The sequence below is a fragment of the Vigna unguiculata genome, chromosome 11 (genome assembly GCF_037176805.1).
Source record: "Vigna unguiculata cultivar grain cowpea cultivar isolate G323 ecotype 2 chromosome 11, ASM3717680v1, whole genome shotgun sequence".
Classification (NCBI taxonomy): Eukaryota; Viridiplantae; Streptophyta; class Magnoliopsida; order Fabales; family Fabaceae; genus Vigna; species Vigna unguiculata.
In genome coordinates, this window is record NC_140802.1 from 10,612,573 (window position 1) to 10,632,262 (window position 19,690).

At 30.2% G+C, this 19,690-nt stretch overlaps 1 protein-coding gene across 2 annotated transcripts; it reads right to left on the minus strand.

The window, feature by feature from the left end:
- Nucleotides 1–942: 942 nt before the first annotated feature.
- On the minus strand, nucleotides 943–19,105 carry LOC114168727 (protein SPA1-RELATED 3-like). 2 transcript variants are annotated; one of them, XM_028053640.2, is made up of 9 exons: nucleotides 18,977–19,105; nucleotides 18,515–18,819; nucleotides 17,876–18,395; nucleotides 17,570–17,727; nucleotides 4,107–4,953; nucleotides 3,768–3,914; nucleotides 2,217–2,528; nucleotides 1,837–1,896; nucleotides 943–1,542 (listed from the first exon to the last, which is right to left on the minus strand). In XM_028053640.2, exons 3-9 carry the CDS (start codon nucleotides 18,392–18,394, stop codon nucleotides 1,354–1,356), a joined length of 2,232 nt encoding a protein of 743 aa, XP_027909441.2. In that variant the 5' UTR covers nucleotide 18,395; nucleotides 18,515–18,819; nucleotides 18,977–19,105; the 3' UTR covers nucleotides 943–1,353. The 2 variants fall into 2 exon arrangements, with proteins under 2 accessions (XP_027909441.2, XP_027909439.2); XM_028053638.2 differs by having other exon boundaries at nucleotides 17,876–18,819.
- Nucleotides 19,106–19,690: the final 585 nt, after the last annotated feature.

Sequence of the window (19,690 nt, forward strand, 5' to 3'; positions counted from 1 at the left end):
CAAAATATTCTTCAACCACCAAACACTCAACAACAACAAAATCAAATGTAGGAAGAAAACCCACAAGTACAAGAGGACAACCCATAGGTGCAACAAGATGATGAAGGCCAAATTAATTCACTTCGTCCTTATAGTGATTATTAGTCTTGGACATTATGTTATATTAGGAGTCTTTATAGTATGCTTGGATGTTTATGTTAGGTTTGAATTATGGTAGTTTTAACTTGGATATAAACATTGTATGTGTGTTATGTTACTCCTTAATATAAGTACTATAAATTTTCTATATAATGTGGTGAACTGTATGAAAATATGTGCACAGGATAAAAAAATCCGCAGGACAACCAAAAAGCCAATTCCAAAAAAAGAAATCCATAATTACCTACGGTTATCCGTAGGTAATTACCTACCGATATATCCACAAGTAATTACCTACCGATATATCCACAGGTAATTACCTATCGATATATCCGTAGGTAATTACCTACCGATCTGAAAATCCGTAGGTAAGTGTTAGCTACGACTATTTTACCTACAATTTTTTGTCCTTAAGTAGTCGGTAGGTAAATTTGTTTTATCTATGGACTTTGGACACTATCTACGAATTTATGCAGTAAAAAATACCAATTTTTCTTGTAGTGTATTATTTTGACATTTTTCTTATTATACTCTTGTTCTTTCAATGAATTAAGCATTAAAACATTATTCACATTTGACTTCCATTTAATAATATATTAACTCTTTGTTGTTGTTAATAATTTAATGGATAAACCTAGAAGTTGCATATCCCGTCTCATTAAAGAATTATGTCAAAATAATTCACTTTTTAGTAAAAAGAAAAGTCCAATTCATAAAATTGTGAAAATAGAGCATGTAAATGTATAACTATAAACATTGAATATGCATCACTACGGTAAGAAAATATAGTATATTAATAGAACAAAAAAGACAACAACCTTGTATATTTTTCCGCTTTTCGTTTCTTCCATTATAGAATAATACACTTGAAGGGATCATTCCCACTTTATTTTTCTTCTCCACTAACTCTGATCTAGAGAAAAATAAAATTCATAAGTGTCAAATTGGTATAGACTTTTCTATATCTTATTCTCCCTGCACATTATCTCTCACCGCTACAAATATTTGTTTCATCATTATTTCCAAAAAGATAATAATATTTTAACTCACTTTTTTTATCCATTTTTAACCCATTATTTTAATCACCAATAAATTATTTATTTTAATTCTTTTTAGTGATATGATGTGATGATCAAATGATAATTAAAATGATGGATTAAAAGTGAATTAAAAAAAATAAATTAAAATATCATTATTTTTCAAAAAAACGCCAACTTAAGCCATCTGTAATATTTTGACATTCCCTGTGGAGTTTGCAGCAATTAAGGTTGTCGACTGACCACGCCAACAAACCGAAGTGATGAAATTAGAAGAATCATTCGCTTCATCCAAAGACAAAAGGTCACTGCTGTCAAATTTGAAGGAGAATGCTGGCATGGGGAAAGCCTTGTGATAAATGAACACCTAATTAACGTAGAATAAAACCATTAATACAAAATTCAAGAGAAATGCATAAGTATAACGTTAGTACACCACAATATCATCATAATTATTCCTAGACCTTATTAGTGAAATTACTTCAATAAATTTTCATTTCTCATAATGATTCCTATATTTTAACAACTTGATCTACTATAGAATCTAACAGAAATGTATGCCAAAGCAATGTTCTTCTAACCACAACTTTGGAAAAAATACAACGAAAGGAACTCATTAAATGACAAATTATAAACCAAGGCTAAGGGACAAATGAAATACCTCGTTTGTCTCCGAACCAGTAGCAATGTAACCGTCTGATACAGACAACCCCACGAAGTTCTGCAACAAAAAGAAGATGAATCAGTGTACTTAAGATTTTATATAGTATTTCTGATCCAGATCTCACCCAGTGAATAAAATAGTAAATTCGTGTAAATTGACACCATTTTGAACAAAAAATTGGATTTATAGACTTTTTTTTATGGGATGTTTAATTTGTCATTTTATCCAACCTATTAGAATCACACTTTTTAGAATCACACTTTGGTTATATCCACCGTGTTAGGATGCATATAGTAATACTATTCTTTAAAATATTCTTCTTTATCTCCTTCATTTTTTCTAGAGAAGAGAGAAATAAGTGTTGTGAACAAACGTACCTTAATATTCATGTGACCAGTGAATGATTGAAGCGGTGAATCTATAACCCGCGAGGAAGAATCGGACAAATCCCAAAGCTTCAAAGTGTTATCTGTGGATGCAGAGACTAGGCTCATGGTGTCTACAAACTTGATGTAGCTCACTGTCTTATTATGTCCAACTAATGTACAAAGAGGCCCTTTCATGTTGCGAAGATCATAGTAATATATCTGATGATCTGCTGAACCAAATGCAAGGAAATGAGCAAAATCAATGCCAAACTGAACACAACACACATTTGCCTTTGTTCTGATCGTACCAACACTAACACCCTGCAGTAACAGTAAAAGTGAGGAAACCACGCATCATAGATATATAGTTACACACCATTGCAAAAAAGGTCTCAATTCACTATTGAACATCTACCACAAGCAAAGATGATAAAGAGAAGGAATTATAGTATTAGGAGATAGAAGATACGCAGAAGAACAAAAAAAATCACACACAGAACTAATGTGGTTCGATTAAAGTGTTAATGAAGTTCAATTTACATCCACAGAAGAATTCACTGCATACTACAAACAAAAAATACAACTTAGCGATTTTTTTCCCAGAAAAAACATCTGAACAATGTTTCTTATTACATGATAGATACTCACTAGACAATTTCACATACAGTCTATTGACTCTGTAGACACTAAAAGACTAGACGGCATATCACTAGTCAGACCATCTAATAACTCAATAAAATAACACTGTGTTCTTTTGGGTGGATGTACTATTCACAAAAAGTAAGAAGCAATGATTAGCGAGTGACTAGTGTATTCTTTTAAAGATAATACAAGATGATAGGAGGAGATGATAAGGAGGATTCATTAAAAATTCAATCTCACTACCCACAATGAGATCAGAGGGTGTCATTGCTGGATTTACCAAATTACTCATTCAGTAATATTCATTCTCCTTATTATTAGAAAACAACATAATAAAAAATTAGTAACGCAAATAATAATTTATTATGGGTATAATAAAAATTTATTACTTCTAAAATTACTATTAAAAAGAAAAAAAAATCATGTAAATAACTTATTTTCCACCTTATATATTAAATTTATTTTCATACAAAATATATTGCATTATTCATTTTTTTATAAATAATTTCTTTATATTTTCAATAATTCAATAAATTTAAAAAAATAATTCTAAATCATTTATATATAATTTTATATTACGTATAACAATAGGGACATTTTGATAATCTAACTTTTTTATCTATTAAAATTTTTTTTTTTAATATGTCGCATCAGTCAATTGAGTCACAAGCTTTGACAGACTTCACTCCCTAATCCACTCTAAAATCACCTTCACATAAACAATATTAACTTCATTATCTAATCCTTCTCATCTCTTCCTCTCTCTCCTTCTAATACTTCAAATAGTCTATTAACACCATCTTCTACATATTAACACTAGACCATCTATTACTATTCAGAGAGTCTAGTAGAAACCTTTGATCAAGATTTTATTGAATCATTCTTCATAAACACAAAACATGCAAAAAAAATACTTACCTGATTGATAGTCCACAACTTAACAGAGCCGTCATCACTTGCGCTTGCTAGTAATGTGGGATCTGCCGAAGAGAAATCAATAGACCATGCTCTTTGATTATGCTCCCTCATCTCAGACTGCACTTGACTTGTTGCCACATCCCAGAGCTGAAACAACTTAGTAAACTATAAATTTTATGGAAATCATAGACAAACTATATAATCCAAGACCACCACATTCTACTATCCAAACTAGCCTCTTAACGATTAACAAAATCGTACATGTTACCAGATGAAAACTATAATGGTTTTACACCATGCAATAATTTTTGAGATTTTGCGTCGTTCAACCTAACCTACCTGTACAACACCTTCAAAGTTACTTGAAGCAATTTGACTTTTGATGTAAGTATTCCAGCAAGTACTACTCAATGTTGATCTGCTAACCATCTCCACTACTGGGTAGTGGATATCAAGATCCTCATTTACTGTTGTGTCATATTCAAACACTTTAATCTTCTTATTCACTCCTGCAGTGGCAAAAAACTCTGCATCGCGATCAAAACTGAGAGAGCATACCAGGTTGGAAGAATGCAAAAGATCCCCTTGTTTCAGGTCAGCCTTAACCTTTAACCTACTGAAAGATAGGTACTTGCACAAACCCTCAAGGAAAGGATTTGTCCAAGGACTTTTTCCTTCCCTCGTAGGTGTGTGTTCAACCACATGTTTCCCTGTGGAATATGCTGATTTTGATCGTGTCAAAAAGTATGCAGAATCTAGTTTCTTGAAGTTCTTCAAAAACTGTGGACTTTTAGAAAGAACACTTTCATCGTTTTTCTGATCATCACATTCTGCAGTGTCATCAACACTCATGTCAATTCTGACTCGTTTTCTGTTCCTTGAACTGGTAGAATCCTCATCATTATCTAGAACTGCAGTGAATGGGAAACTTGATGTTGAACAATCATCACTCGCTAATGCAGTGCCAGATATCTCCATGAATTCAGTTTTCTGCTTGGTCACTTGTGCAATATCTGAACACAGAAATGAAATAGAATGTTGCAAGTTCTCAGCAGCTTCCACTCTTTTCTGCTGAATTAACAGAAGGAACTCTAGCAACAAATCCTGGTCATATATCCTTTCTCTGAGTGTTAACTCTTCTTTGTCATGTCTTGGTTCGTTAAGAAATTCACTCTGCAACAAATCCCTGTAACAAATCAATCGCAAAAAGTTTAGACCGAAATTGATGAGAGATCACACGTTTGGATTGATTTTCAAAGGATGAATGTTGTCATCTGATTTTGATTATTTGTACTGTGTACTTCGGACAACGCAATCATGTGTCTTTATAATTTTAGTGGAATGTAACTTTCACTTTCTTTGATGGAAAACAGAAATAGAGTACATTAAAATTAAATAAAAAAATTGAGTCACATAAAAAGAAAAAAATTAAAAGTGTTTTTGATTGAAAAAAAGAAGAAGAAGAGAGAGATGATTCAAAATAGGTGTGTAATAGTAAACAAATTCCATTAATTTTCAAAGTATTTTTATCTTTTTCTTTCAAGTAATAGTTTCAACTTAATTTCATCTTATCTCCCTAGAAAGTGAATGGATAAAGAGGATGTTCAATAGTGATATTAGTTATAGTAAAGAATTTTTTTTTTTCAATTTTAATTCTAGAATGAGTTACTTGTATTGTATTTCTTTGAATTGTAATTGTAGTTTATGATTTTAAATTGGTCCTCAATCTAAACACATTCAATCAAGGTCTAAGGAATTTAATCTTGGCAGCAAGGGAAGCACGTGGAGAAGCTAAAGGTAAGTGACCAACTTTTTAATTTTCAATTTCTGGTTCCCTTTCTCTCTATAAAAGAGTCGTTCTCATTCCATCAAAATTTTTTGAATGAATAGACATTTTTTTTTATAAATTCTTTGAGAGTTTATCTTCTGCCAGAATGATTCTTTTTCCCATAATGTTATCTTGAAATTCTTTGGAATTTAAGTCATGACTTTTTCTTTCACTTATCTTGAACGTAACTCGTGGTGTGTTCTCTATCTTGTTCTTCTCCATCTTTTTTTACTTTCTTTGTTACAATTTCGATGCTTTATTCTTTATATATACTTGTTCCCGTGTTCTTATATTCGTGACTTAAAATTTAATCATGAGACATTTATTGTGCATTATAGTAAAGACGAGGTTTAATTCATTAGTTATGATTTTATAAGGATAATGAACTAATTTATTTGTTTCTTTACCGATTCGATTTAACTCAGTAAATAAGAAACAACTTATGTGAAAGATCACTCTTTAATACTTTTTATGAGGTCTTTAATACTTTTTTATGAGGTTTGATCATTTGGTGTTTAGAATAAGATTTAATGATGATTTGTATGAATAAATTTACATTATAAAAATTTTCATAACTACAAATGAAATTTTACCGTCAAAAATAAATCTTTTGATAAAATTGTATTTATCGACATATTTTACCGATAATTATAAATTTTGAATTATCAATAAAATTATTCGTCGATAATAAATTTGTCGCTAAATTTCGTTTGTATGTTAGTAAATTTGAATTTTTATTATCGATGAATATTTTCACCATAATATATCCATCTTATTAATGACGAATTTATCCATCGATAAATATCGTCGATAAAGTAGTTTCACCCTTCCCACTCTAGGTCTTGACCAATTCGTGTAAGATTCTTAGTAAAATTCGTCAGTAATTATATCTTAAAATTCAGAAGTAAAATTATATTTTTTACTACTAACAAATTTTTTTGTCAATAAATCTGTAAGTAAAAACAGTAGTAAAATTTCAACAAAGTTTGATGATATTTTTTATGTATTAAGTGGGGATGGGTGAGAAGAAAAGAAAGAAGAGGAGGAGGAAGGGGGTGAGGAGAAATATGAGGAGGATAAGTGAGAGGTGGTGGCGACAGCAGAAGCACGATGGCACAATGACGATGCAGTGGTAGAGCAACGAATATTTATCGACGAATATTATTGACATATTTTATGAGTAACTTTTATTGAAGAGCATTTGACCAACAGACTTTTGATTGTTGATAAACTTGAAATTACCAACAAATTTTTGTTGTTACTAACATATTGTATTCATTCGTAATTAACTATTTTCTTAGTTTTGATTAGCTATAATTAGTCGCAACATACCCACTTTTGTGTGAATGTGTCTAAATGGTACTCACTTTTAACTTTGTGTCTACTTAGTACCCAAATTAGTTAATTGGCATCAATGTAGTCCCTTTTCTTTGACGCTGTTAAAAAAGATAATGCCTGACTTTATGGACTTGGTAAGTGAGGAAAAATGTTGTGACGTGGCACGTGAGTTGTGTGTGATGTGGAATAATGCAGCGATAGGGAAAAAAATGAAGTGACACATTTGTTCCCATTTCTCTACAGTCGATGGTGAAGAGGGTTGAAGAGGGTTTGGCGAATTTGGAGGAGTTCGCACGATTTGGACAAAACTGAAGCTTCCTTTGACATCAAATTGGCTTTGATTTCGAATCCTAGGTGCGCAAACCAGTATTTGTGTGTGTTGATTGCATGCTTTGTTGTTGGGATGGTGGGGCTTAGGGTTTTTGTTTGAATCTTGTGCATGGTTTAATTTATTGTTGTTATGCGGTGCTATTATCAATTTTTTACCTTGCGGAAAATGAGTTCCTCTAGCTCAAGATGAAGAAGAAGATGAAGATGGCAATGGACAATTAGGGCTTTCAAATGGGAAAAATAATTTAAAAGATACTTTAAAAGAAAGACATGACACGTTAAACAAAAATTACCATTGTACAATTATGTTCATTGACATGTATTTGTTCTGTTATGCCACATCAGTGCCTTATTAACGACATTTATGAAAACTTAATGGGATGGACTACATTGATGTAAATTAACGAATTTGGGTACTATGTAGACTCAAAGTTAAAAGCGGGTACCATTTAGACACATTCACACGAAAGTAGGTATGTTGCGACTAATTATACCTTTTGATTAATAAGATAATGTTTCAATTGTTCAAATCCTTGACAAAACCTCTAAAAATATTCATCACAACTTTTGTTGATAGTATGATTAATGGAACTGGTGGAGCCACTTTTTAGTTAGTGTTGATATTAGTTGTGGTTTTGACTCAGTAGTGTTGATCTTGTTACCTATATTGATCATGACTTTGGTGCTAATTTTGGCACCTCTAGTGCTAATTCTAGTCCAAAAATTTGGCTTGATTGAAATTTTAACTAAGGTACTAATTTTGTTGCCTATCCTAACTCATTGGCCATAATCACATTACTATGATGGTGTTGATTAAGTGTTAATATTGGTTCGTAAGTTATTGATCTTGGCTTAAAATTTTAATTCGCTAAAACTTTGACCAAGGTGCATTTTCTAGTGTTGCTTTAGGAGCACTAATCACAATCCTTGTGCCAGTTTTGATTAAGTGATTAAGGGAAAATTCATTTTTTTTAATTCTTATTGGATTTTTTTAATTCAATCTTTGAGCCGAGTCTTTTTTCATTAAATGTATTTTCCTTTAAGTTTTATATTTGAAGGAGTTTTTTCTCCCTCAATAAGTTTTAGATGTTGAATTCTTAGATATCTCACTTGTTTCATATGGAATTTGAGACTACCAAATTAATGACTATGTGTAGCAATCATATGATGAAGATTTCTTTAAACATGTGTTTGTCAAGATATAAAAATACATAATTACAAAAGAAAAAATATATGAGATTCAACGATAAAGATTCTCTGGATTAATCTTATTTCTCTATTAGTTGGGTGATTCTTGAAGATAGAAACGATAATGTTCTTAACTGATGATGTGTTGCACCAATGAAGATTCATCTATAATGGTCATATTTTGTGAGTGCATATAAAAAATATAGGATATTATACGAATTCGAAAAAAGATATTGTAATTCTTCACTTTATGAAGTTAAAATCTCACTAAAGAGTATTTTATTTTTATTCTCTTTGAGAAAGTTATTCTCGTAGGTTATTCATCTTATTATCTTTTTATTAAAATGAGATGGTTTAATACTTGTGTGTTTAGTCTTAGGACGAGACTAAAATGAGAAGTCAGAAGTAGTTTTGTATACTCATTGTATCTCAACATGACAATTATAATACTTTGTTTTAATCTATTTAATTAAAGTAGATCCATTTAGGAGTGTCTTAAAGGATAATTAGACATAATATAGATTTGTGGTGAGTTATTGGAGATAGTTAAGCATAAATCCACTTATTAAGGTGAACTAATATAAAATGCTTTAATTTTCATTCAAGTTCTTTTTTGTCTGTAGATAACTAGTCATCAGACCATTTATTATTAAGTGAAACAGTTTCAAATTCTATTGATTCTTTTTTTAGACTCAGATAAATATATCATATACATTCTCATTTTAAATAATTTTTTACTTCAATTCTATTTTCCTTCATTTATAAATAAATACAAAATAGTAACTTTCGTATTTAAGGATATGAACAGTGATGAATTTTGAAATTTGAAAAAAAAATTTGAAGAGCAACATAATATATTTAAAACTTGTATATTTAATTATTATCACTAATTTAATATTTAAATCTCTTTCTATGTTTCTTTTTAGAAAAATGATAGGTTTGAAGTTGTATTTATCTATTTTAAATCAACTTTTCTAATTTTATCATTTTCATTGGATATTCTCATATTTAAAAACGTTTTTTTGGAATAAATTCCAAAGAATTAATATGAATATTCATCCCTTTAATACTTTTAATCTTAAGAAATTGTTTTTCTACTTTAACAATTTCATCCTTAGTATATTTGTCTTGTTTATATCTTCTCATTATCTTCTATTTGATCTCTTAAAAAAATTATTTTATTCTCATCAATGTACGTTGTTTTGTAAAAAAAAAAAAGTTTAAGACTAAAAAATAATTTATCAAAATCTAATAGAAAATTGAGAGGTGTAATTACTAAAAAACTATGATAATCAAGTTACAATTAAAAAATGGTTACAAAAAAACATATAATACATCACTTTTCTTTCTATATTCATAAAAAAAAAATACAAAAAACTCATGAGATGAAAAAAATACTAACTATTAATTTAATATGAAGAGAGAATTGTGTGTTTTATCTTCAATAAACGAAAGAGGACATGTGAGAAATGATAGCAGAAAAATATAAATGTGTCTAACTTTTTTTTTCGAAACAAAAGAAAATACACAAAAAGTGAGAGATAAATACAATATATGATAAACCTAAAAGACAATGAGAAAGAACATAAAAAATATCTCAATAAATTTTGTTAATCTATATTATATTTAATTTTATATTTTATTATTTATTAGCATTCTTCTTTATCTTTTCTATTTCCTATGTTACTTTTTTTTTTGGAGATTTGTTATTTATACATTCTTATATTATTTTTATGTTCTTAAGTCCAAAACTTAAAGCATAATGTTCAATGTGATTGCGAATGATGAATAATCAAATCAAGAAGGAAGAAAGGGTTTAAAAGATAATCAAATATTATAACAAGAAGCACTATGAGAAAACAACGAGAAAAAAATAAATAAATTGAAAGGAAGATTTACGATTAAATATTGAAGACATTTAAAGAAGAAATTAAGAAGACAAATTATTTGTAATATATAGGAGATTATAGAATATTCTAAAATATTAAAGAATATTCTATAAACCTTAGTCATGCAATAATGGAAATACAAGAGCGGAAGAGATAATGCACAATTGTAACTTCTTTCTACATATGACTTCCAAGTCCATGTGTTGGTCATAACTACTTTCATATATCACTTTGAAGTACATATGAAAGTTGTATCTAATTTCATATCACTTTCAAGCATATGTGAAGGGTGCATGTGAATGTTGCAACTACTTCGAATGTCACTTCAAATCTCTTGGACATTTCATGTTCTAATAAGATTAAGGAAGTTAACTTTGTACAATCAAAGGATTAATGTTTACACTGGGTGTAATCATTATGCTTGTGCTCACATTAATGTAATCACTATTTCTTTATTCACATTTATAATTGTTTAATATTGTGTCCACATTGTTTTCATCCATTTTTGTATGTGTCTTGGCCACAACTTAGCTCTTAAATAAGGTCATCAACTCTCGTAAAATTACACTTGAATATTGAATGCAAATAGCGTTGTGAGAATACTTAAATGTCTTTGAGAGTATGAGACTCTTATCTTTTGTTCTAACCATGAAGAACTTCTTTAAGTGTTGAATCTTCATTACATTTATTCTTGGAATTCTCTCTAAGGTGTTGTGTTATTTTTCTTCTTCTTGCCTTTATTACATTTTTAATTTATTTTGTTAGTATGTTCTTGTTTTTCCTTTTTTTTTATATATTTTTCCACAAGCTTTATGGAGTTTGCTTCTCCTGCAATGCCTCTTTGAGTTGATAGATCCTTCCATCATTTAGGGAACGTGTCAACATCAAATATTCTTGTGGTATATAACAAAGAGGAGATTCAATCCATTTGTTATGATCTTACAAAGATTATGAACTAATTGATTTGCATCAATTTCCAATTAGATTTGATGAAGTATAGGTGATTAAATACTTATGTGAAAGATCAACCTTTCATACACTATATGACTTATTGAAACACTACTTAGACGAATTAAGCCAGAAATGATTGTAATTAACAATCATACTTGTCTATACTTTGTAGTAGTAATAAGCTTAGAGAAGCTTGAATAATCTGTCAAGAATTGTACATAGTTTGTTTACTAGACAAACTAGTACGATACTCAGGAATTCATTCCTTCCTTAATCTATCATATTGCATATTATATCAATTAAGCTAACTTAAAGAAGGTGAAGTCTTTAAACTCGGTCTGCAAAAATATTTGTCAGATAATTCAAAACCTATTACCTAAGTACTTCTATTTAAAAGACACATGCGAAAAATTGTGAAAACTTTTAAAAATAGAATTTAACCATCCTTTCTCGTAGTTCTCCCCTTTTCACAATTTTAATTCATTTTTTCTCGAGAATTATCAAATTAAATAACCACACTCGTGTAGGGGTTTTTTTTTTCTTTCGTGCTATTTGTTTGTTTTAAGTGATTTTTGTAAGACCCGTTTTATTTTCTGCCTTTAATTAAAAGCGTTGTCCTAAATCAGTTGGGCCTAGGACTAGGCCAAAGGGGATCCAAGAACCCTAAATTGCCCTAACCCTAACCATTCTACTCACTTTCAGAAATTTATCCCCTCCTTTTTCCCTAAAGCTGCTAAGAACTAGCTCTGTTAGGGTTTGGTCTCCGCCACTGCTAAGTTCGCACAAACTCGTTTCACACCAAATAAGTTGTTCCTTAACCATACCTTTTTCTCCTTAGGTTGGTTTTCGTAGTTCCTAGTGGGGGTTCACAGTAGTGACCTCATTTCCATTCCGTATCACTGTTCACAACTCTCAACACTACTCTCGAAGCAGTTGTGTTTGTGGGGTTAAGCGTCGGGGTCCCTTTCTAGCTTATTTCCAGGTAAGGGAAGCTAGATCCTTCTGTGTATTCCATGAAATCTACTTGTTTTACGTTTATTTCATGTTGAATGGACTGTGTGTGAATATGAGCTACTGGAAAGCCTGTTTGAAACTGTTTGGGGGCGTTTGTGTGACTGTTGCACGAGAGAACCGTGGTGAGCACTGGTTTTCTCACCCAAGCGAGCATGTCTTGCCTAGGCGAGATTAACAGAGGCTCACCCAGGCCATTTCACGTGAGTTGTCGGTCAGGCGACTAACTACGTTTTGAGCGAGCGAGTGTCTCGCTCAGGCGAGGGAAGTCTCGCCTAAGCGAGAAGGAGTTGAAGGCCACTGTTCTTGACGTCGAGCTCTCGCCTAGGCGAAAGGAGCTCGCCTCAGCGAGAGTCCCTCTCTCCTGAGCGAGGCCTTTTTGCCTGAGCGAGAAGCTGGGCGAGAATGCGGCATGTTTGGTTGTTTCTCTGTTCTAAATTGTTGGCTCTATGTTTGTGTTGATCTTGCTTTTAAAGTATGAATTGGGTGATTATGTATGAATGAGATAATCTGTAGTCTGTAATGAATGAGTTCAATATGATTTGGGCATGTTACATGTATGGTTGGTTTCATGGATTGAATATGATGAGTTGGGTATGGATTTGATATGAGATATGGAATGATTCATGGATAAGAAATGATGACTTTTGACATGGTATCGACATGAGGTACGATTCTATATTCATGGATTGAGAATAATGAGTTGGTATGGATTCACTGGGAATATGAAAGAGGTGGATTATAAAGGACTAGTATGTGATATACATATGCATGATAAATCTTTCTTGATTGATTGAGTATGATTGGTATGTGGTCAGTACGTAAACCCATGAGCCTCTAGGTGAGACCTCGTGGTAGTGCTTCAGTGGTCGGGATGTAATTCCATGACCCCTGTTAGTGGGAGTTCATGGTGGTGCCCCATCTATATAATTTGGTAAGGATTCAAGGTAAGGTTGCATCCTAACACTCTAAGAAATTAGTTAGTCTCACATAGAGCAGACTGACTCTTGTGGTGAGAGTAGCAGGAGGCCTGAAATTCATTAAGGGCTAACCTTATGTGTGGGAGATTGAGATATTACAACACTTGTAACATTTAGCTCGGGGGTGAGCAGAGAAATCCATCACAAGTGCAAGCATCCGCTGAATCTGACTAAATTATACGTATCCAGATGAGTCGTGTCAAGTATTAGTGTATTGTTTGTAAGGTCATAACATGCTTTGGTTATGTACGTATAATTGACTGTGAAAGTGTATCTAATTGCATGATAAAACTATTTTTAGCTCTAGCTTACCCTTCTTTTATTTGTTGTGTGTTCTGCTGTGTGGTTCTCTCTTTTGCGATGATCATCAACTTGTTGATGTGAGCAGATGCAAGGAACACCCTTGGTCAACAAGGAGGTGATGGTTCCGCTGCTTAGCCTTTGGACTAACTTCTACTTTTGGGTTTTTTATTCAGGGCTAAGGCCCATGTATTGTCTTCTCTTGGAATTTATTTAAGTTATTATCGCTCTCTTACATTACTTTGTATATGGCATCATGGTGTGCCTCTATTATCGTCCTTTAAGTACTTGGGATATCTATAAGAGTGACATTATACTCCGTTGGTCTTGCTTCTCATATTATACTGTGTGACATTTCCTTTAATTAGCTTTATTAATTAAATAGGGTGTTACAATTTTCTTTAGTGTGTTTTAACATGATTATTTTGCTAAGACCAGTTGTTTACTTTTACTCATTTTTGTGGTTTTCTTCTAACTTTTTTTTACTATACTTTGAGTCATATGTCCCATATAATGTGTTCTTTGATTTAGCCTTTTTTTTTTATCTCTTTTATTTTATATTTTCAAATTTCATTATACTTTGTTTGGAATAAAGAGACGGGTAGAAAATAAAATGAAGAAGAACATAATGAAAAATAGATTGTTTGGATCGAAGAAAAAATTACGAAAAGTAGGAAAATAAGCAGAAAGATCGTAACTCACTTGATTAATGTGATAAAATAATTCTTTTTATATTAATATAATATAAAATAAGTAATAAAATAAATTTTTTAAGAATAATTTCACATAAAAACAATTTTTAAAAATGTAAATTAGAGTTAAAATAAATTTCAAATTAAAATAAAAAACTTTTATAAAATTTAATATATATATATATATATATATATAATATTTTCAAAACAATAATATATTAAAATAAATTACTTTAAAATTATTAAAAATATTTGTATAACATTTTATAATTTTGGTTTCAATTTGGAGATGGACAAAATTGCACAATTTTTACAAAAATTGGGACTAAATTAAAACAAAAAATAAAATACAAGGACCAAATTGAGAATGAGAAAATGACAACTCCCAAATAGTGACACGTGGCACTGTCACTGCCACGTGGCACTATGTCCACTTGACACGTGGCAAAAATTTAATTTTTTTAAAAATTTTAAAAAAATTAATAAAAAATAAAAAAAAATTCAAAAAATAAAAGAATAAAAAAAATTCAAAAAATCCAGAAGCTGACACGTGGCACCCCATTTAATACCGTTACTTCACCCCTAACGGAAAGGACTTGATTCGGTCAAATTTCCCAAAATAGGAACCAAATTGAGATAAAAAATAATTGAGGGACCAAATTCAAATTTTGCTACGAAAATGGGGACTAAAAGTATAATTTAACCTTTTATTTATTATTTCTTATTTTAATATTATTTATCTATAAAATACAATCATAAATAAAATATTAATGTCTATAACCGATTATGGTTTTACTCATATTTGATTATATATGTAACTTTTCCACCAAATGGGCTGCTAAAGTATTGTTATATAGTTTGGTATTTTGTTTCTATTATGTTTGAATGTATTCTTTTTTAGCGAAAAACATAAAAAACTTTTGGAGAGTGATGAGGAAGTTTAACTCTAACCAATATATTTGTATTTTTCTTTCTTGTGTTGCTTTCTCAATTTTTGTATAATTTTCAAGTTCTCCAATGAACCCAAAAAGGTCAAGAAGAACTTACAAATGAAAGACCTTCAAATTGATCTTGAAAGATACAAGAAAATAAATCAACAACTCAAATGGAATATGAAAGATATAAAAAAAAAAAATAAATAAATTATTAGAAAGAAAAGAAAGAAGAAAAAACTTCACCAAGAAAGGAGAGAACGAAGGAAGGAATAAGAAAATATTTAAAAACTGTCTTCTTATGAACATATAAGAGATTATGAAAATTATGAAATATATATATATATATATATATATATATATATATATATATATATATATATATATATAAAGATATCAAGCGCAAAAGTTAAAACTACCTCATAACATCATGAATAAGATGTAATAAAAGACCATGAAAGAGACTTGGATATTTTGTTTTGTAATTTTTGGTTTTCGACCTTATAATTTTATTTTATTTTTGTATTAGATGAGTCTTGTATTTTGTTTTCTATAATTCTTGTAATTAGAAATATTTTAAAAATTAGTTTTTAAGAGGTTTGATTAAACCGACAAGTACAAGGTCCAAAATATATAAGACTTTTAGTAGACCCTTAAAAGTCATAATTGCTCATTTAAGAAATTTAAATCATTTTCTTGAATCAAAATTCTCTATATATGTTCGTAACAAGAATTTTTTATTCCTATATTTAATTTTTTTTTTATACCAAGTAACACATTTTTTTTCATTAATTTCTATTAATTATGACTTCAATCAAAGTAGACAGGAATTTCTTTTTTTATGACCCCTTTCTCATTTTTGTGTTTTCTTGATCTTGCGAAAATTGTCGGAAACAATCTTACGTGAGACTACTAAGACACTATTGTTTCTATTACATATATTCCAAGTCATGGACATACTTATCATCAATGTCCCGATAAAAAATAATGTGTGAATAAGACATGAAGGATGATTATAATGAACTTAAAGAAAAATTGGAGAAAAAACACGAAGCAAAAATAAAGAAAAACAATAAGAGAATGATTTGAGAAAAGAAGAATTACATTTAAAATCATCATCTAGTGAAATTGTTGAAAAAAATCTTTATAAAGAGAATATTTTACTTTATGTATTTGTATTGCAACGGTGTAACAATTGTATTTTATGTATTTCACATAGGATACATAAAAAACACAAGTCTTTTTTGTACTATCAATATTGGTTTTTAACAATAATGTTGAAAGTTTTGATATGGTGTGACTTTTAGTATCTTGTATGGCTATAATTGATATTGAAAGTGACTTTCAACTATATCACCGGACTGTATTAAATATCAATTCTAGAATTGATGATGAAAAGTTTATATACCAAATGTTAAAAAGGTTTTCTGTAGGTATCAATCATAATAAAACTATACACAAATTAAGAAGGATGTTACAAAAAGGATGTAAGTGAGATGGATCAACTATGCTAGTTAGTGTTGCATGTCAGTTTCAATTATGCAAACTAGATTCCTCGATCAACTTTGTTTTCAACTCACTCTCTTTATTTCTCTGTACCCTCCATGGTTTTAGAAATCTAAGCTTAAGTTTAATCCTCCCTTTGAACAAATATAAGAAAGTTAATTGTTTCGGTATACTCAAAAGTCTCGATCGTCTAGGAATGAAGGTCAAACGCAATTTAAATGTTTTTTCCTCCCTTCACCCTTTGAGATGTCTTTTAAGGATAAAATCATGACCGAGTTCAATACTCCAAAATAGCTGAACTCAAGTTTTATTTGTGTTGTTTCGAGACTTGAAAGACCTTAAATTCTCTTAATTTTCATGTTTTGAATGACTAATTTAATTTTTTTGGGAAACTAATTTCTTGCCAAGTTTAGGGGGAAAATGCAGATAGCTAAACCTTAATCCATAAAGAATCTTAAGACCTAATCGCAATCTTAGCCAACATCAGATACTAGCTCAAGGATCTTAATTTATTCAAAATATATAATAACTTAACAGAAGGATAACGATATTTTGATACATTTTTTTTTGACTCGTTTTTAATTAACTATTTCAATCATCATTAGATCATCATATCACGCTACTAAAAAAATAAAAATAGATAATTGAAGGATGATTGGAATAATGAATTAAAAATGAATAAAAAAGAGTGGATCAAAATATCATTATCCTTAAAAAAAACACAATCTTATAATCAAAATTGAAGGAAACGGATAACAGAAGTGGAAAAGAAGCAGTAATTGGAATTGGAACATGTGCAAACAATTAAGATGGATATTTTTTTAATAAGTAAAAGGAATGTGATGAAGAGAATTTACCCTATTGTTGGACGACTACTAGGTTCAGGATGTAGTAACCATAAGCAAAATGAAGCTTCTTTAGGCCACTTTAGAAGTAACTGTGGAGGAAGAACTCTCTGTCTAAGGCTAGACATGGTTCTGCTCTTTTCTTCAGTTGAACTGTGTGGACAAAATAGCTGCTCACAAATAACACACCCAAGTTAGAATAAATTGAAAAAAAAAAAAATCTGCACATAGAATCTTTGGAAACTTTATCTTACTTCCATATTGAAAATAACAAGAAAAATGAGATAAAATAACAACTCAAAAAAGATTGTTGTGAACCTCAAAAAGTAGAACTCCTAGCTGAAAAATGTCTGAAGCACATGAACTTACAGCACCAGCAACCTCTTCGGGACTAGTATACCAACTCAACTCCATCACCAGTTCTTGTTTAACTGCAAACAATTCCTTCTTTCCTGCAACTTTTTCACCCTTTCCTTCTATATCTTCCATTGATGATGTAGGTGGCACAAACACCACACTTGACAGAGAAGCTGAAGTACTTGCAGACACAAAATCATCACTTCCTAAACATCTCTGCTGATGCATATCACAGCTAGGAGTAAGTGTTGGAGTTTTAATCTCAGCATCTGAAGAAGTTGCTGGATCCATAGAAGAGGCATGCCTGAAAGATGATGACATGATCACAAAGCAAGAGGGCCTCACATTATGAACAGCATTTCCTTGAGAATGAGCCACATGAACAATTTCAACTATTTGCCTAAAAATGTTGAAGCATTCACAGAAATCCACTGATCGTTGAGGATTATCTAACCATTGCCTCAAACTAACATCACCCATTCTATAGCACAAACAAAAGAGTCATCAATACACCAGAAATTTTTATGTTGATCTCTTTCAGCAAACAAACACAACCTTGTCTATCAGGTGTTTGAAGTTAATCCTGTGATAGTGCCTCACCTGAGAAGGGGCTTTTTGGGGTCACCTAATTAAACCTGAAAACTTATACCCAGAAGAATCCTTCATTTTCATTCATTATTATTAACAAAGAGTTGCATGAAGGCCACGGAACAGGTCCAAGGTGTACACTGTAGTTTGCCCAAGATGTTTCACACACTTGCACCAACTTCACCACCATCAACATCATGACTCAAATGCATTTTTTTTTTCAGTGGTTCCAAGAGTGCCACATAGATACTCTAGAATATAGGCCAATTTCAAGGTTAATTTCTCAGCCTGGTGCCACACCATGCATTCACAATTTCCTGCACAGTTACGAGCGTTAATTCACGAACTTCATCAGAATGCAATTCATCCTGATCAAGAAAAAGCAATTCAACAGAAGTAAAAAAAAGAAACCTTTTGTTATATACACAAGAAAGAACATTCGAAAATATTACAAAACTCAACAAAAAAATATACATTTTTTCTTGAAAATTCTGTCGGATTTCTCAATTATAAGCATCACAGTTTTCTCATTGGTTCCAAAGGTTCAGCGGATTGTAGGGCTTTAAAAACACATAGAGAGAGAGAATGGAGAGTATATTCTTTTTCTAATAGACCAAACCCAGACAAATCTTTCTACTATACCAACACAATTTCAAAGGATTATTTTATATAAACTGAAAAGAAAATTAGAAGAAATAACACATGTGAGAATAAATAAATAAATAAAATTTAAATTTCATCTTATAAATACAAAATTTTTAGTTTCGTTAATTTTATTTTAATTTTTTTAACTATTGAAATAAGTAAACATGTATTTAGTCATTATTAACAATAATCTATTTTATTAAAAAAATTAAAGTTAATATATAATTGATATATAAGATAAAACATTGTTTACCATTTATCTTTTAATTAATAAATATAAAGATGACATATTAATACATATTATTGATTCATAAAATTTAAACAAAATTAACAAAACTAAATATTTTGTATTATTATTGTAATTTATTTCTTATTGTCACAAAAATTAAATATATCGACCAATTATTTATTCTTTAAAATATTATGAAATATTAGTTTTGAAAGCCAATTAACTTGTTTAAATAATTTAATTTTAACTAGGTTTTATCACACTAATTATTTCATTTAGTAATGTCAAGTTTAACTATGAATTTAATTTTAAAA